Consider the following 18,666-nt stretch of genomic DNA (forward strand, 5'->3'; position numbering starts at 1 on the left):
ATTAAAAAAAAAAAAAAAAGGATAAATTGCATAGATCTGTTTTGCTGTGTATCTGTAGAAAATAAGACTAATACCTCTTGCACAAACAGTTCGCCAGAGAGAAAGACATCATACATCACTTTTAATATTTTGCTTGCTGAGAAATTTGTTTCTTTTCTATAATCATGGGGCTAGGGCTGTTCCTAGTGACTCTTTTTTCTGCTAAATATTTGCTGAACAAAATAAACTGCTATCTGTGTGCAATAGGGTTATATGGTAAGATTTTAGATATTTGTATGGTATTGATTTTAAAAGATACAATTAAGGTGTAAGAATGAAAGTTAGGAATGGAGAAAGGAATCTTTTTCATTCCCACTCAAAGATTCCTTCGCTTTTTCTGTCCTACCCTATGTCTTAGCAAGTCTATATAGCACCTTCCTCAGGGAAATAAAGTTTTTTTGCAGTTAGGTGAGGGTACAAATTTTCTTCCGATTTATAGCCGACGAACTCTGAATTCTACATGTCCTAAATCAGTGCTGAATTGAGAGGATCACCATTTGTTTCTGTTGCAGAGCATTTGGGAAGATGACTTTGAATCATTTTGCAATACACCTAAGTGCTAGATAGAGCCTGACAGTAAGGACTTGACCATCACAGTGCTAAAGGGTGATGTGCAGGCTGTGACTGCCAGAGGAGCAGCCCTGGGCCATGCACCTGGGGCAGGGCTGGCCTTTCTCTCTTTTGCTTCCTCAGAGCTTCACATACAGTGCATGTGCTGGAAAAGTCTGCCATGTGGCTGGGTGATTTATTTTTATTCCAAAAGCAGGCAGAAGAGTGAGACACTATTTTTCTGACCTGTCAGGGTATTATGACTTCTGCCTAGAATAAATCTTGGTGTTTGTGGCAGTCCTCCTACTTTGTAAGGCACAGGGAGTCTTGGTTTTTATCTTTTTCATAGCGTCTGAGAAATTAACTTATTAATTTCATGTTTTCTTAAGAGCATAGAATAAGAAGCAATTTACAAAGGGATCACAGAATCCCAGAAAGGTTGAGGTTGGAAGGGAGTCTGGGGGGCATCTGGTCAGGCCCCTGTGGGCCACCTAAAGCTGCTTGCCCAGGACAAATGTGAGCATCAAGTTAAAAACATTTGTTATAATTAGGATTCTGGTTTTAACAGATGGATATAGTTCTTGTTCTGCAAGACACCAAAGATACTGCAGATAAATGGAATGTTAGGTGGATGGCACAAAAGATGGCTTGTCTAGCGTATAAAACACGAGCAACTACCTTTATTTAATATTGCCCTGGGTAGGCTTGATTTAGTGGTGATAATTCACACCTAAAAATTATACAATGCTTTGTGTTGGCTAAGAAAAGCTAAAGCATATTGCTACATATGTCTGTTGCCTAATAAAGTTAAAACTAAGGCATTTACAGTCCCTAATATCATAATTGTGCAAACAGGCTAGTGAGACATTGAAATATCCTGTTATCTTTTAAAATGAACTTGCAAATTTACAGATGTCACACTGTGCTACTGGGTTCCATGTGCAATGTCTGCCACTGGAATGTAGTAGGCAAATATGATCTTGCTAAGCTTTGTTCACTCTATGACAAATTTCCTATTAAAAGAGCTGTATATTGTAGTTGGTATTCAGGGAACCATTTATTATGACTTGCTGCCAAGAATATTTCATGCTTTTGAATAGTATAAAGTTGGGGTGTATTTCAGAGCAGATTTGTAGCAAGGCTGAAGTTAAAGGTCTGGAATTACAGCTACCCAGACACAAAATAGGGCACAAATCAGCTGGAATTGAGTAAAGCGGAGAACCAGGCTCACGGAGGTCTCCGTAGCTCGGGGAAGCTGTGAGACACCAGGTTTTCTTAAGTCTTGCTAGATCATCATCCTGCTGCACTTCCAGGCTGTGTGGGGGACAGCCTCCAGGTGGTCCAAGCCCAGCATTGCTGCATGGGGACAAGGAAGCATCAGTGAGTAAGAGGCAAGGGGCAGCAGGCTACCTCAGCATCCCCACTCCGGATGCACAGGGGGCACCTGATTCACCTCAGTTGCTCCCTCCCTCCATCTCCCTGGACAACACTCAGTTCCCTCCCTGGCACACAAATCTCACCTTGGACAAATGAGAGCAGAGGCTTTGATATGAAGTGATGCCTCATTATGACCTGGGGGAGATCTGTGGCTGAGATCAAAAGTAGTAAGAAGATGACATACCTGGTAAATTAAAAATGCTTAAGGAAAAAAAAAAAAAAAAAGCATCCAAGAGGAGAAGCCGAGATTTCCATTAAAACAAAGTAACGCTTTTGTGCCAATTATTTACATGTGTTTTAAGTCTAATTACTGGTGGGGAGGTTGCCCGACTGACAGCCCTGGAAATGCTATCTCCTGCTGCAGGAGCAGCTGTCAGCTCCAGGACCTGCAGCGGGGCAGCCCCAAGGAGCCCGGCCTTGTCCAGCCCCAAGTTGCATGTAGTGGTGAGAGCCCACCCCTCTGAGCACAAGTATTCTGTCATACCTTTCCTGAGGGCTAGTTTTTCAAGTAAATTTTGCACTGGAGTTAGGAGTAAATAAGGAGTTAGGCTACAGAGAGCTGAAGGAACTGCTGCAGCTTAAACAGAGGCAGTGCTGGGCACAGATAATTCTTCAGCCTCAGTGGGAGTGACAGTCAGACCGAGGGTGACACCGAGACTAAAGAATTAGCTGTCTTTCTTAAAAATGAACCCATCTATCGTACTGCTGGGCTAGAGTATCCAGACCTGGTTTTAGTCATTCTTGGGGCTTTGAGAATATATCTGGTGCCACTAGAAGTTCCTCAAATTGCACTGTAAAAAGGGCAAAATTTAATTGCTCAGAATAGCCTGTAGTGGACACGAGTACCTTAGAAAGTCCTTGTTTAACTGACCAACACAGACAGTTTCTGCAAACATTTGTATCAGCCTAGAAGTCCCCTAGAAGAATCAAGTTGTAAAACAGTCCTATGGGATAAAGTGTAATCATAGCAGCAAAATAAATTAACACAGGAAAAAAAAAAAAATATATATATGTATGTATAAAGGAATAAAACAATTTGGAAAAATATACTTGTTCTTAGACTAACGAAACTAAAATTCAAGGACAACATTCCATGGGGAGTACTACAAAGAATAAAACTGCTGAGTAATTTTGGTGCCTTTTAGCTCTGGAGAGGGTATCTTTTGAAAGGAGCGCAGAACACAGCCCACACACCTCCTGCTTCCCCTGCTTGTGCCACTGTGAGATTAACCATGTAAGATTTTGTTAAGGTCAATATATCTAGCTGCACTTGTCATTTACAAACCCTAGGGCAACTCAGAAAAGACACACACAGAAAGATCCCAAGGCAGAGTTTCATCTATTATACACAGCCATCACCATCAGCTGTCAACACAGGCATTGCTTTGCCAATGAGATGAGCTGAGCATCAGGTTCTCTCGCTACAGAACCACTAAAAGCAGGGAGCATTCTGTGTCTGCATACAGACCTTAGCAGCTGATACTGAAACATCATTACCACAAGGAGATCTTACAACACTGGGTGTGTGCATATGCTACATACAGCATATCACACACACCTGTACTAGATTTTTCCTGTAAGTTTTCATTATCAAATCAAAAGAAAAGTTATAACCTTACACACAGCTAAGACTAGTTCTACACCATCCTGCTCTTTCCTATGCCTTGTCCCAGAAGCACATGATCAGTCTAAAACTGCAACTGCATCTTACTGGGTGAAGTCAGCAGATGCTTACATGTGTCTATGTGGCAAATGTTGGTGCCACCTTAGGAGTACATAGATTTTTATCTAGAGTTTTTATTATTAATCATGTTCAAAATTATCCAGATATTTTATTTTCTTATTACTGCTGTTAAGGCCAATAACTGAAGAGTATGACAACATATTTCCTCTTTCTACAGTCCCTTTTCCCAGGCACCTATCAGTAGGACAAGAGGCATGGTCTTAAACTCTGCTAGGGGAGGTTTAGGTTGGATATTAGGAAAAAATTCTTTACAGAGAGGGTGATCAGACATTGGAATGGGCTGCCCTGGGAGGTGGTGGATTCTCCATCCCTGGAGGTTTTTAAGAAGAGACTGGATGTGGCACTCAGTGCCATGGTCTGGTAACCACAGTGGCCGTGGATCAAGGGTTGGACTTGATGATCTCAGAGGACCTTTCCAACCCATATGATTCTGTGATTCTATTCTATGTATTCCTGAAACTTTGCTAATTGCTTGTCCATGTATACAACAGTTTATTAGCTGGCCTGTGCAGGGTGGCTGTTCCCCTCTGAGTACAGGGCAGCTGGTACAGGGTGACACTGGCATGCCCAGGCTCAGACCTGGTGGGGTGGCTAAGCAGGTGGGATGTTAAGTGGAGAAGAAACAATTTAGGAAATTAACTTGTGGCTTTGTCTGTGGCTGTGAGAATGCATTATTGGTGCTGAGTGTATGAGTTAATGGCACTTTCGCATCTCATTTGGGCTTTTCTTGCCCCACCCCTGGTCTGATCGAGTGATGTTGTGGTAAAAGTCCCAAGCATCATCTCCCTTACATCTCAGAAGCAAAACCCTTTTCTGCATGAAGTCATTGCTGTGTGATTGAAGTAATTTTTGTGTGAAGGGGGCTAAATAGAAAGTGTACTGGTCAGTGAAGAGCAAGCAGATGTGGAACAGGCTCAGCTGGCCGCTGAAGGCACTCTCAGGGCCTCTTGCAGATGAAACCAGTCCCATCATCTGAGACAGATGCTGGGAGAAGCCTCACTTAGAGCAAGGAACAGCTTCTAGCCAAATCTCTCTCTTCACCTCTCGCAGGAATGAGGTATCTGGGATTTACTATTCCTAATCACTCTGAGATTCACACTGGGATAAATGTCATGTAAGCTGTGGCTAATGAGCCTCTCTGTGTCAGGACAGGGGTGTCTATCCCACAGACAATCCCACTCTAACCACAGCAGCTCCTGCTGAGGCTCACATAGCAAAGTTACTGGCTTGAGGTTTTAAAAAGTACTGAAGGAAACTGATTCTGTTTCACCCCACATGTTGTATTTAAAGTAAAAAACTGGATTCAAGTCTGAAAGTCATTTTCTATCTCATGAAGTCAAATTAAACCTGAAGCTTAAGCTGCAATAACCTCTTGCTGCATCCTCTCTGAAGCCTCCCTAAGAAAGAGACCCCAGTGATTTCCCTGCTGACAGTTTGTTGGGCAGCGACTGAAAATGCTCTACAAGCTCACAGTATTCCTACATGGGCAATGAACAACCTATCAGCACTTACTCCATCAGCCTTGGATGGGTGATGGAACAAGGGGAAATAGAGAGAGAGAAATAAAATCCATCCCGTCCATTTAAAACAGAAGATGAAGAGCAGGAAGGGACAAAAGGAGCAGAAAAAACATTCCTTCACCGAGTGCCTTTACTAATAATATTACCTGCTGATATAAGCATCATAATGTCATGCTGGGGAAATGTCATAATTTTCTTCTGAACATTTCCTGTTACATCTTTCTAATCTGTCTCAGTTTCTACATGGTGAAAGTAACATAAGAAGAAGAAGAATGATACAGTTAACATCCTTATTTCTCCTAAATGTTAACTCCTGTACAAAGTGTTGCAAGACCACAAGTTTCCTTTAGGCAAGCCTGAGAGGTGGGGAGCCTCCCCTGGAAGCTGTCTTTCCTCCTTTGTGTTATGCTGCCAGGAATTCCTTTTCCTTAGGATTAAAGCATCTCTGCATCATGTTGAGCTGAACAACAAATCCCTTATTTAGAAGGATAATGGAAGGATATTTTGGATTTAAAAGTCTTTCTGTCTTAATTTCACTGTCTCACATTTGGGCCAAAGCTAGTGGTGATTTAGGCTTCTGTACAAAGTTTTAATATTAGTTATTTATTTGCTGAAAAATAAAGTTTATGCTGCAAAACTCCCATTTAATAGACTTCTTTACTGGCAGACTCAGAGCCTCCCAGTAAGGAGGCCATGAACAATGTTCCAGAACTTCCCAGGTCAGCAGTGAAGCACAGTGGGGAGAGCTTTGTACCAAAAATACATCAAGGCTTTCAATCTTAAATGCTTATGACCCTGTAAGAACTTAATTTTGACTGAATATCAAGCAAACTTACCCTGAGAAAGGAAAACCAGTACCAAGTAATTTGGATCAGATGCAGCATGAATGCTACCACTAAATTTTGCCTATTAGCACCATGGCTATAGTGACTTACAATGAGTGCATTCGGTGGCCTGATTCTCTCTCTGATCTGTCACTGCTGACTGCCAGAGCAAATCCTGGGCACAGGAGAGAAATCTACCTGCATGGTATAAATCAAAAAATCATCTAGGCTTCTCCAGTGTAATGGAGAAGCTGTTCAGGGCACTCAGGGCCAGCTGACAGCTGAGCTGCAGTTTCTGCACCTCTGACATACTGTTGTCCTCAAAGAGGCTGGAGGGGAGGAATAAAGTAATTATATTAATTCTATGTCATCTGCAGAAACCTCCTTGTGCCAGAGTTGTTCCCTTTTATCCAGGAGGGTCAGATTTACTGCTCCATTTGAATGTCCTGAAACCAAAGGACCTGGACTTTTTGTGATTTTAAATGTTTTTTTACCTCATTTGCTAGTACAAGGCATCTGTAGTATTCCTACCAGAGCAGATCAAAAGCCCAAATGTTACAATTAACGCTGGAGGTTGTTATGATGTGCACCTGAGTACATAAAATGCCATAGAAAATACTAGGTGTGGGTGATGTTATCTGCATTAATCTCGGCATGTAATGAGCATAGTATAATGGCACACAATGAGTGTTTTTTAAGTCTCCAAACCAGCAAGTACTTATACCAGATGGCAGCTTTTCAACAATTTCCATTCTGTTCTCCACCCCATACTCCCAAGTATTTCAATTGGCTTCTCGTCTAGGGATTAGCCACAGCAGAATCATATTAAATGACTAATTTTCCTTGCTTAGCCTTTCCCCCTCCCTCCTTTTAATTTTGAACTATGCGGTGTAAGAAATCATCCAAAAGCTCTGAGTGTTTGTGTGTGTTTCTTTCCCGCAGCACTCTTGAATGGCTTCAAAATCATCCGGGCCTCTAGGTCATGTGGTACATCCCAGTGCTTTCTGGCTTCATTTCTACTATTTCTTAAACTTTCCCCTCCAAGGTGCTTGTCAAGCTCTGACTTGAAAAGTTCAAGTGGTGTTGAATCTACAGCTTCCCTGGGAGCATATTCTCCTGCCTATTTGATCTTAGGATCAACGTTGCCCCTGCTCTTAAAACTGAACTCGTTTTACTTCAGTTGGCACCTGTTATTTCTTGTCTTATCATTTTTCACTAATGAATACAGTTCCTCCCCTTCCTCTTTATAGTTGTCTTTCATGTAGTTGTAAACCACAGTCACGCTGTCCCCTTGGCTTCCCTTTTGCCCTAAATTATATGTATGTATTTAATTCCTTTAATCTTTCCTTATAGGTAGTTCCTTCCAAAACTTTAATCACTACAGGTTGACATTCTCTGCAATCTCTCTCATTCACTGATACACAGCCAGTAACACAGTGGCAAAGGCTAAATCCTGGGGTTTGAATGATGGGAAAATAAGACCGGATGTCCCCTTGGGTCTAGATGTGACCCCTCTGCTTCTGAACCTCTGGGTAGCCTCTCCTTGCTATCAAGTGGTGCAAATTTCACTTTGAGGAAGGCAATATGCACAGTAATGCATCTCACACGGGTATGGGGAGACTACACAAGACAAAATGCCAAAAGGTATTTTTGCAGTCGGAAATTTTTACTCAGTCTCCATTCCTACTCACCCACTTACCAACAACCGTGTTGGATAAGGGAGGGAGGGCATCAACATAGGTTGCTGCTTCAGGAATTTCATTATTATTAAACCTCACCCTTAAGAAAATGGGGAGGAAGGGTGCCATGGAGAGATGTCTCCATGGGTGGTGGCACTGGTGAGGTGCCGCATCGGATAAGCAGCTGGGTGCACTGCATTGCACTGAAGCTGCACCCATGCCTGTAGGGAGAGTCAGCCGAGTCACATTTCATCAGCCATCATTCTGCAGCTCCGGCCAGTCTGTATTCCTCTTTGGCTGTTGGTTTGACTCCTTCTTTCACCCTAGGAGGACCTGTAAAGCTGGGGTTAACACTGGATGCAAAGTCACAGTTCATTCTCTCCTGAAAATTGTCCTTCCCCCCGTACCCGGCTCCCTGCTCCTTGCTGCCACCGGTGGATAGTTTCAGTCACTCAGTCCTCTGGGTTGCAGTTTCTGAATGATGAGAAAGGTGAAATGCTAAAGAGTAACTCCCTTTGTATGTAGGTCTGTGTCCTTGCCATCCACATTTCTGACAAGATGCCGACCATTCAAGTAAATCGTTCTGCAGATCCTCAAGATAGGAGCCGTGTCTGCCTTCTAAAATGTTTTGAGTGACAAGACCATGGATTGGTCTGCCCTATTCAAAAAGAAAAAAAGCTCTCAGATTCTGCCCAGGAAGAACGAGACAGATTTTTGGCCACTGTTATTACCTGGAGATCCTAAAGAGCATGCAGAGCCCTTGGGATCTTTTGCAGTGGTAAACTCGGGTCACAAGTAATTAGATGCCCAGGTTAAAGATATTGAATGAATATGTGTTATTTCATCTTTCCTCACAACCTCTCTGCTTTGCATAAACTGGGCTGCAGCCAGTTTTCCTGCTTCTAGAGTGAATAACTTGTATCAGTTAACAGAGATCAAAGAAGAAGTCCCTGGAGGGGTTTAGGCAGTTCCCTCTCCTTGAAGCGGAGCGAAGTTAAGACACCATACACCTGTGTAGTCCTGGCTACATTCCCCCTGTATCATGCCGCCCATTTCACATCTCATTTTTGGTGGCTTACTATGTGCACTTTACACTCTAGGATAAAACTATGCATATTCCACAGTGCGTGAGAGAACACTGCAGGGAATGAGGAGAATCTTGTCTTTTTATTTACCAGCTGCTACTTTTCTCTGCGCAATCTTTCATTATTCCGGTAGACCAAAAATAATTTATGTGTCACTATAGCAATTTTTTTCAGGTCAGTCAGTGAAATTACCTGTGATGGTAACAGCTATGCAATAAATACTTGCAGGAGCAATTAAGAAGCTGGATCCTGCAAATTTCCTTTGCAGGCATTAACCCAACTGATTCATCCCTAGTAGAAGCAAAGCATGCTTACACCCCTCTAAAAACCTTAAGACAGCCTCAATACATATATGAAGTGAATTCAGGGGCATGGGGTAGGAGCTGACCCACTGGAAAATGCCACGTTCAGCCCAAATGCTCCAAACAGTAAAGCACACATTTAATTTCATTCCTCAAAGAGATTTCTATTGCATTCAGCAGCAACGCCACTAAGAACGAGGTTAGGTGTGTTTCAAAGTGTTGGCAAGATCAGGGTCTGCAGCCAGTTCTCACTTTGTGCTCAGATGATACGTATGCCAGCTCTTTTAAGGTCTATGTTATTTTCTCCTTTAACAAGGTGTTCTGCTGTCTGCCTTATGTAAGTTTTCTCCCATCCCACACAAATTCAGCCCATTACAAACAAGTGGCCACTTCTGCCTGCTTGGCCAGGGAATATTTAGCTGTGCAGTGGGAATCTGTATTGTGTTCAGGCTCTGATTCACCCTTTGTTGTAATTTAGGCTCTTTAAAATTCATCTCTAAATTGTTGCTCCCTCTTTCATACTTCTGAAGCTTTTGCTTAACTGTATTATGTAAAAAGCTTGGTGCTTTGTGGTCGAGTAATCCTGTACGACAGAGGCAAGGCATGGTAGATAGAGATTCACTTGTGGTTTGTTTACGGCTGTAATAAATTGATGTCAAAATACAAATGTAAGCTGTGCTGAATGTGAACTGGTAACATTAGAACACCAGTAGTAATTCCCTCTTCAAAAGGATTCCTGCTTAAAAGACTGACTGTCCAACCTCAAGTCTTAACGTTAGGGATGATAAACAGTCCTACCATGTGAGAAGAAGTATCAGCTTTAAATACCATGCATGATTCCCTTACTTTGTCTTTTCACTAATATTTCTGCAATCTGCTTCATTCATTCGTACCAGAATACCTGTTCAAGATACAGGAATTGCTATGAGAGTTACTCTCTTTGTCTATCTCTGCAGAAATAAAATTTTAAGGAAGATGAATAGTAAGTAATCTAAGCAAACTGGAAAACCAAAATCAACACAATAATATGTCCACCACAAAAAAAGTGTCAATGAGCATGTAAAATACAGCACTTGATTTCTCTCAAAATATCTTCATTACAGTATTTTCCTTATCTGCCCTCTCCTTCTTAACTTCTTAACTTACCTTGCAAAAGCTTGGCTCCTGCTGAGTTAATGTAGACTAAATGTGACAGTATTATCTTTTTATGTCTTTCACCTCAGCATTGATAATGATGCTAAGTTATAGAAAATGGATGTTTTCTGCATCTGCTGTTAAATCATGGCATTTTGTATTTTTCTGACAATTCACATTGTAATAAATCGGGTTTATTTTGTACTTAGAGTAATAAATTCAGATTAGGATGGGATGCAAAGCAGCGAGTGAAATTCAGCTCAACATATTCATTAATTTAAATACAAAGGACTCCCTACCTCTTGGCTAAAACCAATGGGAGAAAAAGAAAAAACAAAACAAACCACACCAAACAAACAGACCTCAAACACTGACTATTTTAACATTTTAGGCAATGTATGCAAATTTATGTACATCAGTAAAATAACTCTTCTTATCTCTACAATGACCCTAAAAAGTTATCAGCCCCTAATATGCCTCAGGTGGTTTTTAAGCTGTAGTTTATAACAACCATTTGCCTGTATAATTTTTTTCCTTAAAAGAGAAGGAAAATTCTCACTAATAAAAAAAATTTGAGATAATTCTATACCAGAAAGAAGTAACCGTGTAAGAGATGGACTTAAAAAAAAGGGGGGGGGGGAGGGGGAGGGAGAAAGGAAAAGAAAAAAAAGGAAAAAAAAAAAACATACACAAACCATCGACACTTGGTGTGAAATAGAGCGGTTTCTGCACCAAAGTCGCCTTCTTAAAAGAGGGACCTGTTGCAAGTGCGGCAGGAAGGGGAAAATGAGCCAGGCTCCGCCACCACCGCCCCCGCGGAGCCTCCCTTCCCGCTCCGCGCTCCCATCGCTGTCCCCCAAAGGATGGAGCGGGGGTAGGGGGACAGAAAATTTTTCCTCCCTTTGGAAGGGAGGAAGGAAGGGAATGAGGCTAGGGGTTGCATGAAATTGTAACCCTCCAGTGCGGAAGAGCCGCGGGACAGTCCTGGGCGCGGAGGGGCAGCCAGGGCCCGGCCCCGCCTCAGCGGTTCCCGCGCAGAGGGACGGAGGGGCAGATTGGGGCACCCGGAGCCTTTCGGCTTCTGGCAGAGAGGTTCCTGCCCCGCACAGGAGAGGTGCGAGGAAACCTACACCTGGCTCTCGTCCCGTGAATTTGGTGGCAGGAGGCTGCGCCGCTTCCTTCTCAGTTGCGCGCCGTGGATTTCCGCGCAAGGCACCCGGCCCCTCGGGGCACCCGGCGCAACCCTGTCCACGACAGCAGGCTCTGGGGAGGCAAAAGCTGATTTCTCTCCCTTGAGCACCGAGCCCGCTTTGTTTAATTGCGGCTCGGTATAGACCAGGTAGCGTAAATGGCAGCAGCTTGCTCAGTGCTCGAATCCCCGCAGGTCGCAGGGTGCCGAAACGCGTTCCCTTAGTTATTTTCCCAATTCCGGAGCGTCTCCAGAGCGGGTATCGGCAACACTGAGGGTCCCTCGTCCTCCCCTGTGCGTCCTGGGGTGGGTGCGGGGTCTCCCGGCCAGCCGCCCGTCAAGGCAGCCCTCTCCGCCGACCCTCACTCCCTGGGGGTACGGCGGGTCTCGTCCCCCGCGGGACCGCAGCCCTCAGTGGGCTCTGGCGAGAACGTGCGGGCCGAGCAGGCAGCTGCCGAACTCCCCGGGGGTCGCCCCTAGGCCACCCCCCCGCCCCCAAACTCCCCTCCGCAGGGCCGAATACGGGCGGCGGGCCCCCTCTGCCGGCCCCGCCGGGGATCTGCACTGCGGGCCGCCCCTGGGGCTGGGGCTGCCGCCGCCGCCTTGCGCAAGGCTCGGCGGCGGGCAGCAGCCTCAGCCCGCTCACCGTGGGCTTTCCATAGCCCGGCTTCCCGCGGCGAGAGGCGTTCCCCGTGATGTCCCCTCCGCCCCCGCACTCATCCTCCGCAAGCTCTCCAGTCTCCCCCACCCCCCATCCACCCCGCCGCAGCTGCCACCGCTCCCCTTCAATGCCCGCCCGGCCCCGGGGGAGAGCGGGCGGCAGCCGCCGCTGCTGATGAGCTTTTGGGGGGGGGGACGTGGAGGAGGCGTCCCGTGGGGTGGCTGTGGGGAAGGGCGGCCGTGCCGGTGGACAGACGGCGGGGAGAGGAAACACGGGGGTAAGAGGGGTGTGAAATTTCATGGAGTGAACCCCAAGTTCGTGCCGAGAGCGGGGGGAAAAGGCGGGGGCTGCGCCGCGACGGCGGCAGCGGGCAGGGATCACCCTGTTCCCAGGCCGGGGAACGCCACCAGCGGCGAGCCCACGACATTCGCCACCAGGACTAAAAAGCAAAACAAAAAAACAAAAAAAAGAAAACCACCAAAACCAAAAAAAGAAAAAATAACCCCAAGCCAGTTTGAAAGGGCAGCCACGCCTACACCCAGCATCCTCGCTACCGGCTTCTCGGGCCTAGGCCGGCTGGCGGGGCAAAAGCCGGGAACCCCCAAGCAGTGCTGCCTGCCCGCCGGCCCTGCCTGACCCCCGGCCGGCGGCTGAGCTATGCCGAGGAGAGAATATCCCCCCGTCTGCGCCCGGCGGCCGTATATATATGTCGAGCGGGGGTGGAAAACCAGCGGGGCAGGGGGTAGTAAGCCTCGGGGGCAGCCGGTCCAGGTGCCCTTCTCTAGAGCTTGGACGCTTTTGGTTGGGAGGAAACACCCCGGAGCAAACCCCACCGGGAGATCGCTCGGGGAAAGCGGGGCTGCCGGGGCGGCTTCCGCGGGGCTGCGGGAACCTCTGGGCTCCCTGCGGGCAGTCGCCGCTCCTCAGGAGCGGGCGGTCAGTAAACGAAAGGCAAGCGGGACCTGCATCGGGCAGCGGTAAAGCCGGTGGTCGCGCCGCTCTGGCTCCCTTACCACCACCCCCACAGCAAACCGCAGGCGCGGAGCACCCTGCACACAGCTGCGGCGGGCCCCCGGCCAGCGCCTTGCGGTGGGCCGAGGGAGCGGCAGCCCGCGGGTGGGTGGGTGGGTAGGTAGGTAGGTGGGTAGGTAAGTGGGTGGGTGCGCGGTTGCGGTGTCCGCGGCGTCCCGCCGACCCGGCGCTCACCCCCCGCGCCCCGCGGTAGCGGCGGCGGCCGCGCCAATTCCGGCAGCCCCTGGCCCGCGGCCGCGCCCTGGCGGCTGCCGGGAAGGGCTGTGATTGGCCGGCGCCCTCCCCGTATGCAAAGCAGCCGGGGGAATGACATTCCTCCGCGCGCCGCCCGCCGCCGCCGACTCGCTCCCGGCCACCTCCATTCATACCGGCGGGGCGGCGGGGGGGGACCCGGCCCGGCGACGTTGCGGATCCCGGCCCGGTCCAGCTCAACGAGGGGAAGCGGAGAGCAGAGCGGTCAGGACCCGGCACTGCCCTGCCCAGCCCGGCGGAGCGGAGGGTGTCCCGGGCGGTCGGTCGGTCGGTCGGTCGGAAGGAAGGTCTGCGTTCCCCGCGACTCACGTGAAAGAAGACTCGAGAGCTTCTCCGCTGTGGAAATGAGCTTCCTCGGAGCAGTCTTCTGGGCTGGCGGCTGACACTTCTTCTAACCCTGGCTGGCAACTTTGGCGGGTTTGAATCTTCCCCGCTTCTTACCGTCTCTCTCCGTGGGGGTCAGCGGCTCCGCCGCCCGCCACCACCTCTTGTGCGGAAGGAAAACTTTCACTCGTTCAGAAGCAGTGGCTTATTTTTTAGTTTTTTTATTATTATTTTTATTTTCGCTGTGTGGTTTGCTTTGGGTTTTCAGGGTGTGCGTGTGCGTGGGGGCTTCCCGCTCAGGCTGGCAGTAACCATCCCGCTGGCTGGAGGCGGCCGAGAGAAAAGCCATGCTTCCGAAAGCAGGCTTCCACCTGCTGCGGTTAAAATATTGTTAAGCAGACGGTTCCTGTGGCCGAATTAGAGGAAGACTGCCTCAGATAGCAAAGAAGAAAAAAAAAAAAAAAAAAAAAAAAAAAGTATTGGCAATGACTGGCGAAGTTGTTGCAGACTGTTGGTTTGACTGCTGAGGAGGACGTGAGTGAGAGAGAGAGAGCGCTGTTGCACACACAAAACCACAGGGAGAACCCACAATTTAACCAACATCCCCAAACCCAAGTTTTCAGCTGTGGACCTTTTAGCCTCAGAGCTTGCGATCGGCTGCGACCTTTCTTTAAACTGATGAAACAAAGACAAGTACAAAGATAGAGATTTAAAGCTTGAATGCTGTGCACTGAGCGAGCTTCTTTCTTTTTCTTTTCTCTTTTTCTTCCTTTTTTTTTTTTTTTTTTTCTTTTGCGCAAGAATGATAGAAAGGTCATGACACGAGTACTCTCAGAGCAACACGAACCAAACTACTGAAGCTGATTTTCAAGGCTGCTTAAAAAGAAAAAAATCTTGCCGAGAACATTAATGGATTCCTGTTGTGTTTAAATTCTCTGCAGATTATATTGTAAATATTTTATGAAGTGCAGTATATGTGTGTGTGCGTGAACGTGTGTGGACGTGAATATATGTACAGCTGTAGCCAGCTGACCTTTGATCAGAAAGTCTAGCTCGCGTATTGCCTTCTCTGAAGACTGACCCCGAATTTCCCTCTTAAAGAGCGATTTTTACCTACGGAAGACGCTGATGTACTTTGTTTTCTCTTGGGACTGTAGAGAAATCACCTGGAAGAAACTAATAGGCAACTGACTCTGGGAAGCCCAGGCTTTGCATGCGTTCCTGACCGCGTCTTGTGTTTTGATTTGCCTAATTTTTACCACGGTGCTTGGGAGTTTGGAAGGAGCTTTTCCCCCGGTAACTTTTTGAGTCACGGCCGCAGACTAGATGCACAGGCGTCGCCGTAAAACCCTGCACGGACGACCCGTTCGCTTATCGGATTAACGTGATCTGTTCCGTAGTGCCAGGAAGCCAAGAGTTAAGTCTCGGCGTGCTCACTATCTCAGCCTCCTCCAGCAAAAAATTAACTTTGGGGACTGGCGTAGAAACAAAGTTTCCCCCGGGTCCTCAGCCAGTATCCGTTTATGTTGGTCCCCCGAGAGCAGATCGCTGAAGAGTTACTCTCGTTTCGCTGTTTTGTAAAAACTCTGTGGAGGTCTTTCACTCAAAAGGCTTGTTGTGATGCGTATCCCCGTAGATACCAGCACCAGCCGCCGCTTCACGCCGCCCTCCACCACGCTGAGCCCGGGGAAGATGACCGAGCCGCTCCCGCTGCCCGGCGCCGAGCACAGCGGAGCCCTGCCGGGGAAGCTGCGCAGCGCCGACCGCAGCATGGTGGAGGTCCTGGCGGATCACCCCGGGGAGCTGGTGCGCACCGACAGCCCCAACTTCCTCTGCTCCGTGCTGCCCACCCACTGGCGCTGCAACAAGACGCTGCCCATCGCCTTCAAGGTACGTCTGTGGGCTCCCACAAAATCGCGCTTCTGGGAGTAGGGGCGGCAGGGTGGGATGGCGGGAAGGGGAGGGCAGGCTGCGCGCCCCGTGGCTTTTTTGGGGGGGACGCACTGGGGGAGCAGTGGCCGGGGCTAAGACCAGCACACGGACCGCGACCCAGACGGCAGGGCGGGGAGGCCACGTCGGGGCCGGCGGTGTGTCGCAGCGAACCCCCAGCCTCCTTCCATGCTTTCTGCCATCCATCCTTCCTTTCGCGGTCGCTGCCACTCGCGACAGCTTGGGAAAGCGCGGGGGGAGTGGGATGTCGCGGCTCTCTCCCGGGCTCCGAGCGGGAGAGAGCAGCGGCGGCTGGGCAGGCTCCCTCCAGACGCTGCCTCCAGCTTCGGTCCATTCATAACTCTAGTAACCGGTAGCAGCGCGCAGCTCTGCTCAAGGGAAAATAATAATAATAATAAAATAATAATTTTAAAAAGAGGCCAGAGCCGTGGCGTTTGGCATCCCTAGGGACCAGATGTCGGCGCAGCCTGTGGCAGTGGGAGATGCAGGCGCCCCGGAACTGAAGGAGACGTAGGCTCCCCTAGAAGACGCCCACAGCAGCGGCTGGTCCCTCTGCGGGCAGAGCGCCTGGCCGGGTCTACCACCCACGGGGACACCCCGCCGCTGCATCAGCCGGCCCCGCTCCGGAGGTGCTGGGCATCCCCCCGCCAGGCTGCCAGGGGCTCCTCGGAAGACAAACACACAAACAAACACACACATATTTCCCTTTTCTGGCTTTCTAATAGTAAATGTCGGGGCCTACACTGGGCAGACCCTGCGGCCACTTGACTTCTGTTTCCAGAGCCCCTTGCTAAATCTGTACTTGGTAGCCCAAATAAAACCGCGTCAAAGGATGCGGAGCGAGCATACCCCAGCTTACCCTTTGCCACGGGCCGCCGGCGGCAGTGGTGCGGGGCCAGGGCAAGCCATGCCCCCGGCCGACTGCGGGTAGGCAAGGACGATGGGAGATAATTGCTGTTCTTCCCTCCTTCACCCTACCTGCTTTCCCGTTACTCGGGTTCAGACAAAATTCATCCCCTCCCCCTTGGTCACGGTCTTTTTTGACCATACTAACTTCTTGAATGCGCTGTTATTCTTGCTGCTGATGTAGTAGACACACTTTCGAGTAGGGAAAGGAAAAGGTAATTTATTCTTCTTGTCCTTTCCTCCCAGGCGAGAGCCGCAGAGACATGCAGCTCCCTAGGAGCCCTGCGGTTAATTTTAGGATCGAGATCTTTAAAGTTACTGCTTTCTTTTGCGGTCACTACTAAACACCAACAGCCTCAGTACAACTTTTCTGATGGTGACCAGACCCGAGTCTTTCCGAGGGCTTTTGCGGGAGGGGAAGCGAGGGAGAAGGGAATCAGTTCAGCTCCCAGAACTTTGGGAAATCCTGTTGAGGAGGAGGCTTTAGGGGAAAGTTTTATGACGTCTGGGTAGTCTTATTTTAACCATATATAAGTCTGGGGAAAGGGAGGAACTAATCGTCAGGGTCAGTTCCTAAATTCACACATTTAGATTAATTATTATACTCTCACCCACGCACTAGGCAGCTGCTGCTAATTACTCGGGAAGCTCTCCTCCTGGAAGGCAGAGTTACGGTGTGAAACAGGCTGGAAAACCCGCTTCTTCCCTGCCGGGAAGGGAGATAAGCCAGGTTCCCAAAGGTGGCCGGTGTTTCTTTTGAGGGTCCCCCGCGGCCGGAGGCCACCGCGTCGGCTCTCCGCCGTGCCTCGCCTGGCCCTCCCCGGGGCGAGCTCCCAGCCCGGATCATCTCCCGGTGGGGAACGGGAAGGTGGGACAAGAGGCGCCTCTTCCCACTAATTCCCGGTTGCCCAACCCGGAGGAAAGTGGTGCCGCCGCCTGGCCCCGGTTCCGAGATGCCGTGGGGTCCTGCAGCGACAGGGGCCCCGCTCCCCCTCGCTGCCCCACGCCGGGGGGTTCTGGCGGCGGGCAGAAAATTGTTTGTAGAAAATACACCCCGGAGGCTGGTTTCGAGAGATATCCAAAGCTGCTCTCATTCCTCGCCCCTCTCTCCGTCTCTCCCACCCCCCCTCCCCAGCCAGTGCCACCTCAGTTTTAACTAGGAAGCCCGCTCCCAGCTTCTGCAAACAGAGTAAAGGGCCAGGTTCTCCAAACAGAGGAAAGCATGCGTTTGTAACACTGAGGTAGGTTAACCTAGAATACGCATGGAGAAGGAAAAAAAAAAAAAAAAAAAAAAAGAAAAAGAAAAGAAAAAAAAAGTAAAAAACCACCATAGCCACAAGGGGAAGGTTTCTTTAGGAGATCCTGCAATGTTGGGCTAGGAGGCACCTGCTTCCCGGAGCACTTGGTGCTCCTTAACCCCCGTCCCCGTCCTGTCCGTGTCCCCCCCTTCCAAAACGCTCCCACCTTGAACCGCTGAGAAACAAGTCCTGAAATAGTTTGCCACGTATAAAACCATCTAATTCGTTTTATACTAAATATTGAATATTCGCAAAGGAATGTTTGAAGTCATAATTTTTAAGATCATTTGGAACAGAAAATTCAGTTCAGATCATTCCAGTGCTGCCAATATCTTATTTGACTCTGACAAAAAGGCTTTGAGTTTTACCAAGTATTTGCTAACAACCATCACATCAATAGAGACAGAAAGTTTTCTCTTTATGTTTCCTGAGAAAAATTCACCCATGATGTTTGATCTTTAGAAAAAGGATATTATTTCAAACTGAAATGATCACTTCCATGCATTATTTTTTCCTAAAATAAAGAAGGATTCTGAGAAACCTAGAAAATAATACCTAATAAATCTAATAAGATGCTATGTAGATTGATTGTCCAAATGCTGTTTAAAAAAAAAAATCTAAATCTTAATTTAAAAGGCCAATTTTGTTTGATTGATGTGGCAGAAGCAGGTAATTAAGATACTCAGCAGCACATCCACTCTGATACTCTTCTTGCTCTTCTGGAAATACATATTTTTAAGA

At 48.2% G+C, this 18,666-nt stretch overlaps 1 protein-coding gene across 3 annotated transcripts in view; it reads left to right on the forward strand.

Annotated features, from left to right (window-relative positions):
* Nucleotides 1–18,666, forward strand: part of RUNX1 (RUNX family transcription factor 1) — a 174,455-nt gene that overhangs the window by 80,313 nt on the left and 75,476 nt on the right. For all 3 annotated transcript variants that reach the window (XM_071753572.1, XM_071753583.1, XM_071753562.1), the window contains exon 3: nt 15,408–15,661. In XM_071753572.1, coding sequence (XP_071609673.1) covers nt 15,408–15,661 — 254 coding nt within the window. The remainder of the gene's footprint in view (nt 1–15,407; nt 15,662–18,666) is intronic.

This window comes from Heliangelus exortis, chromosome 1 (genome assembly GCF_036169615.1).
Source record: "Heliangelus exortis chromosome 1, bHelExo1.hap1, whole genome shotgun sequence".
NCBI lineage: Eukaryota > Metazoa > Chordata > Aves > Apodiformes > Trochilidae > Heliangelus > Heliangelus exortis.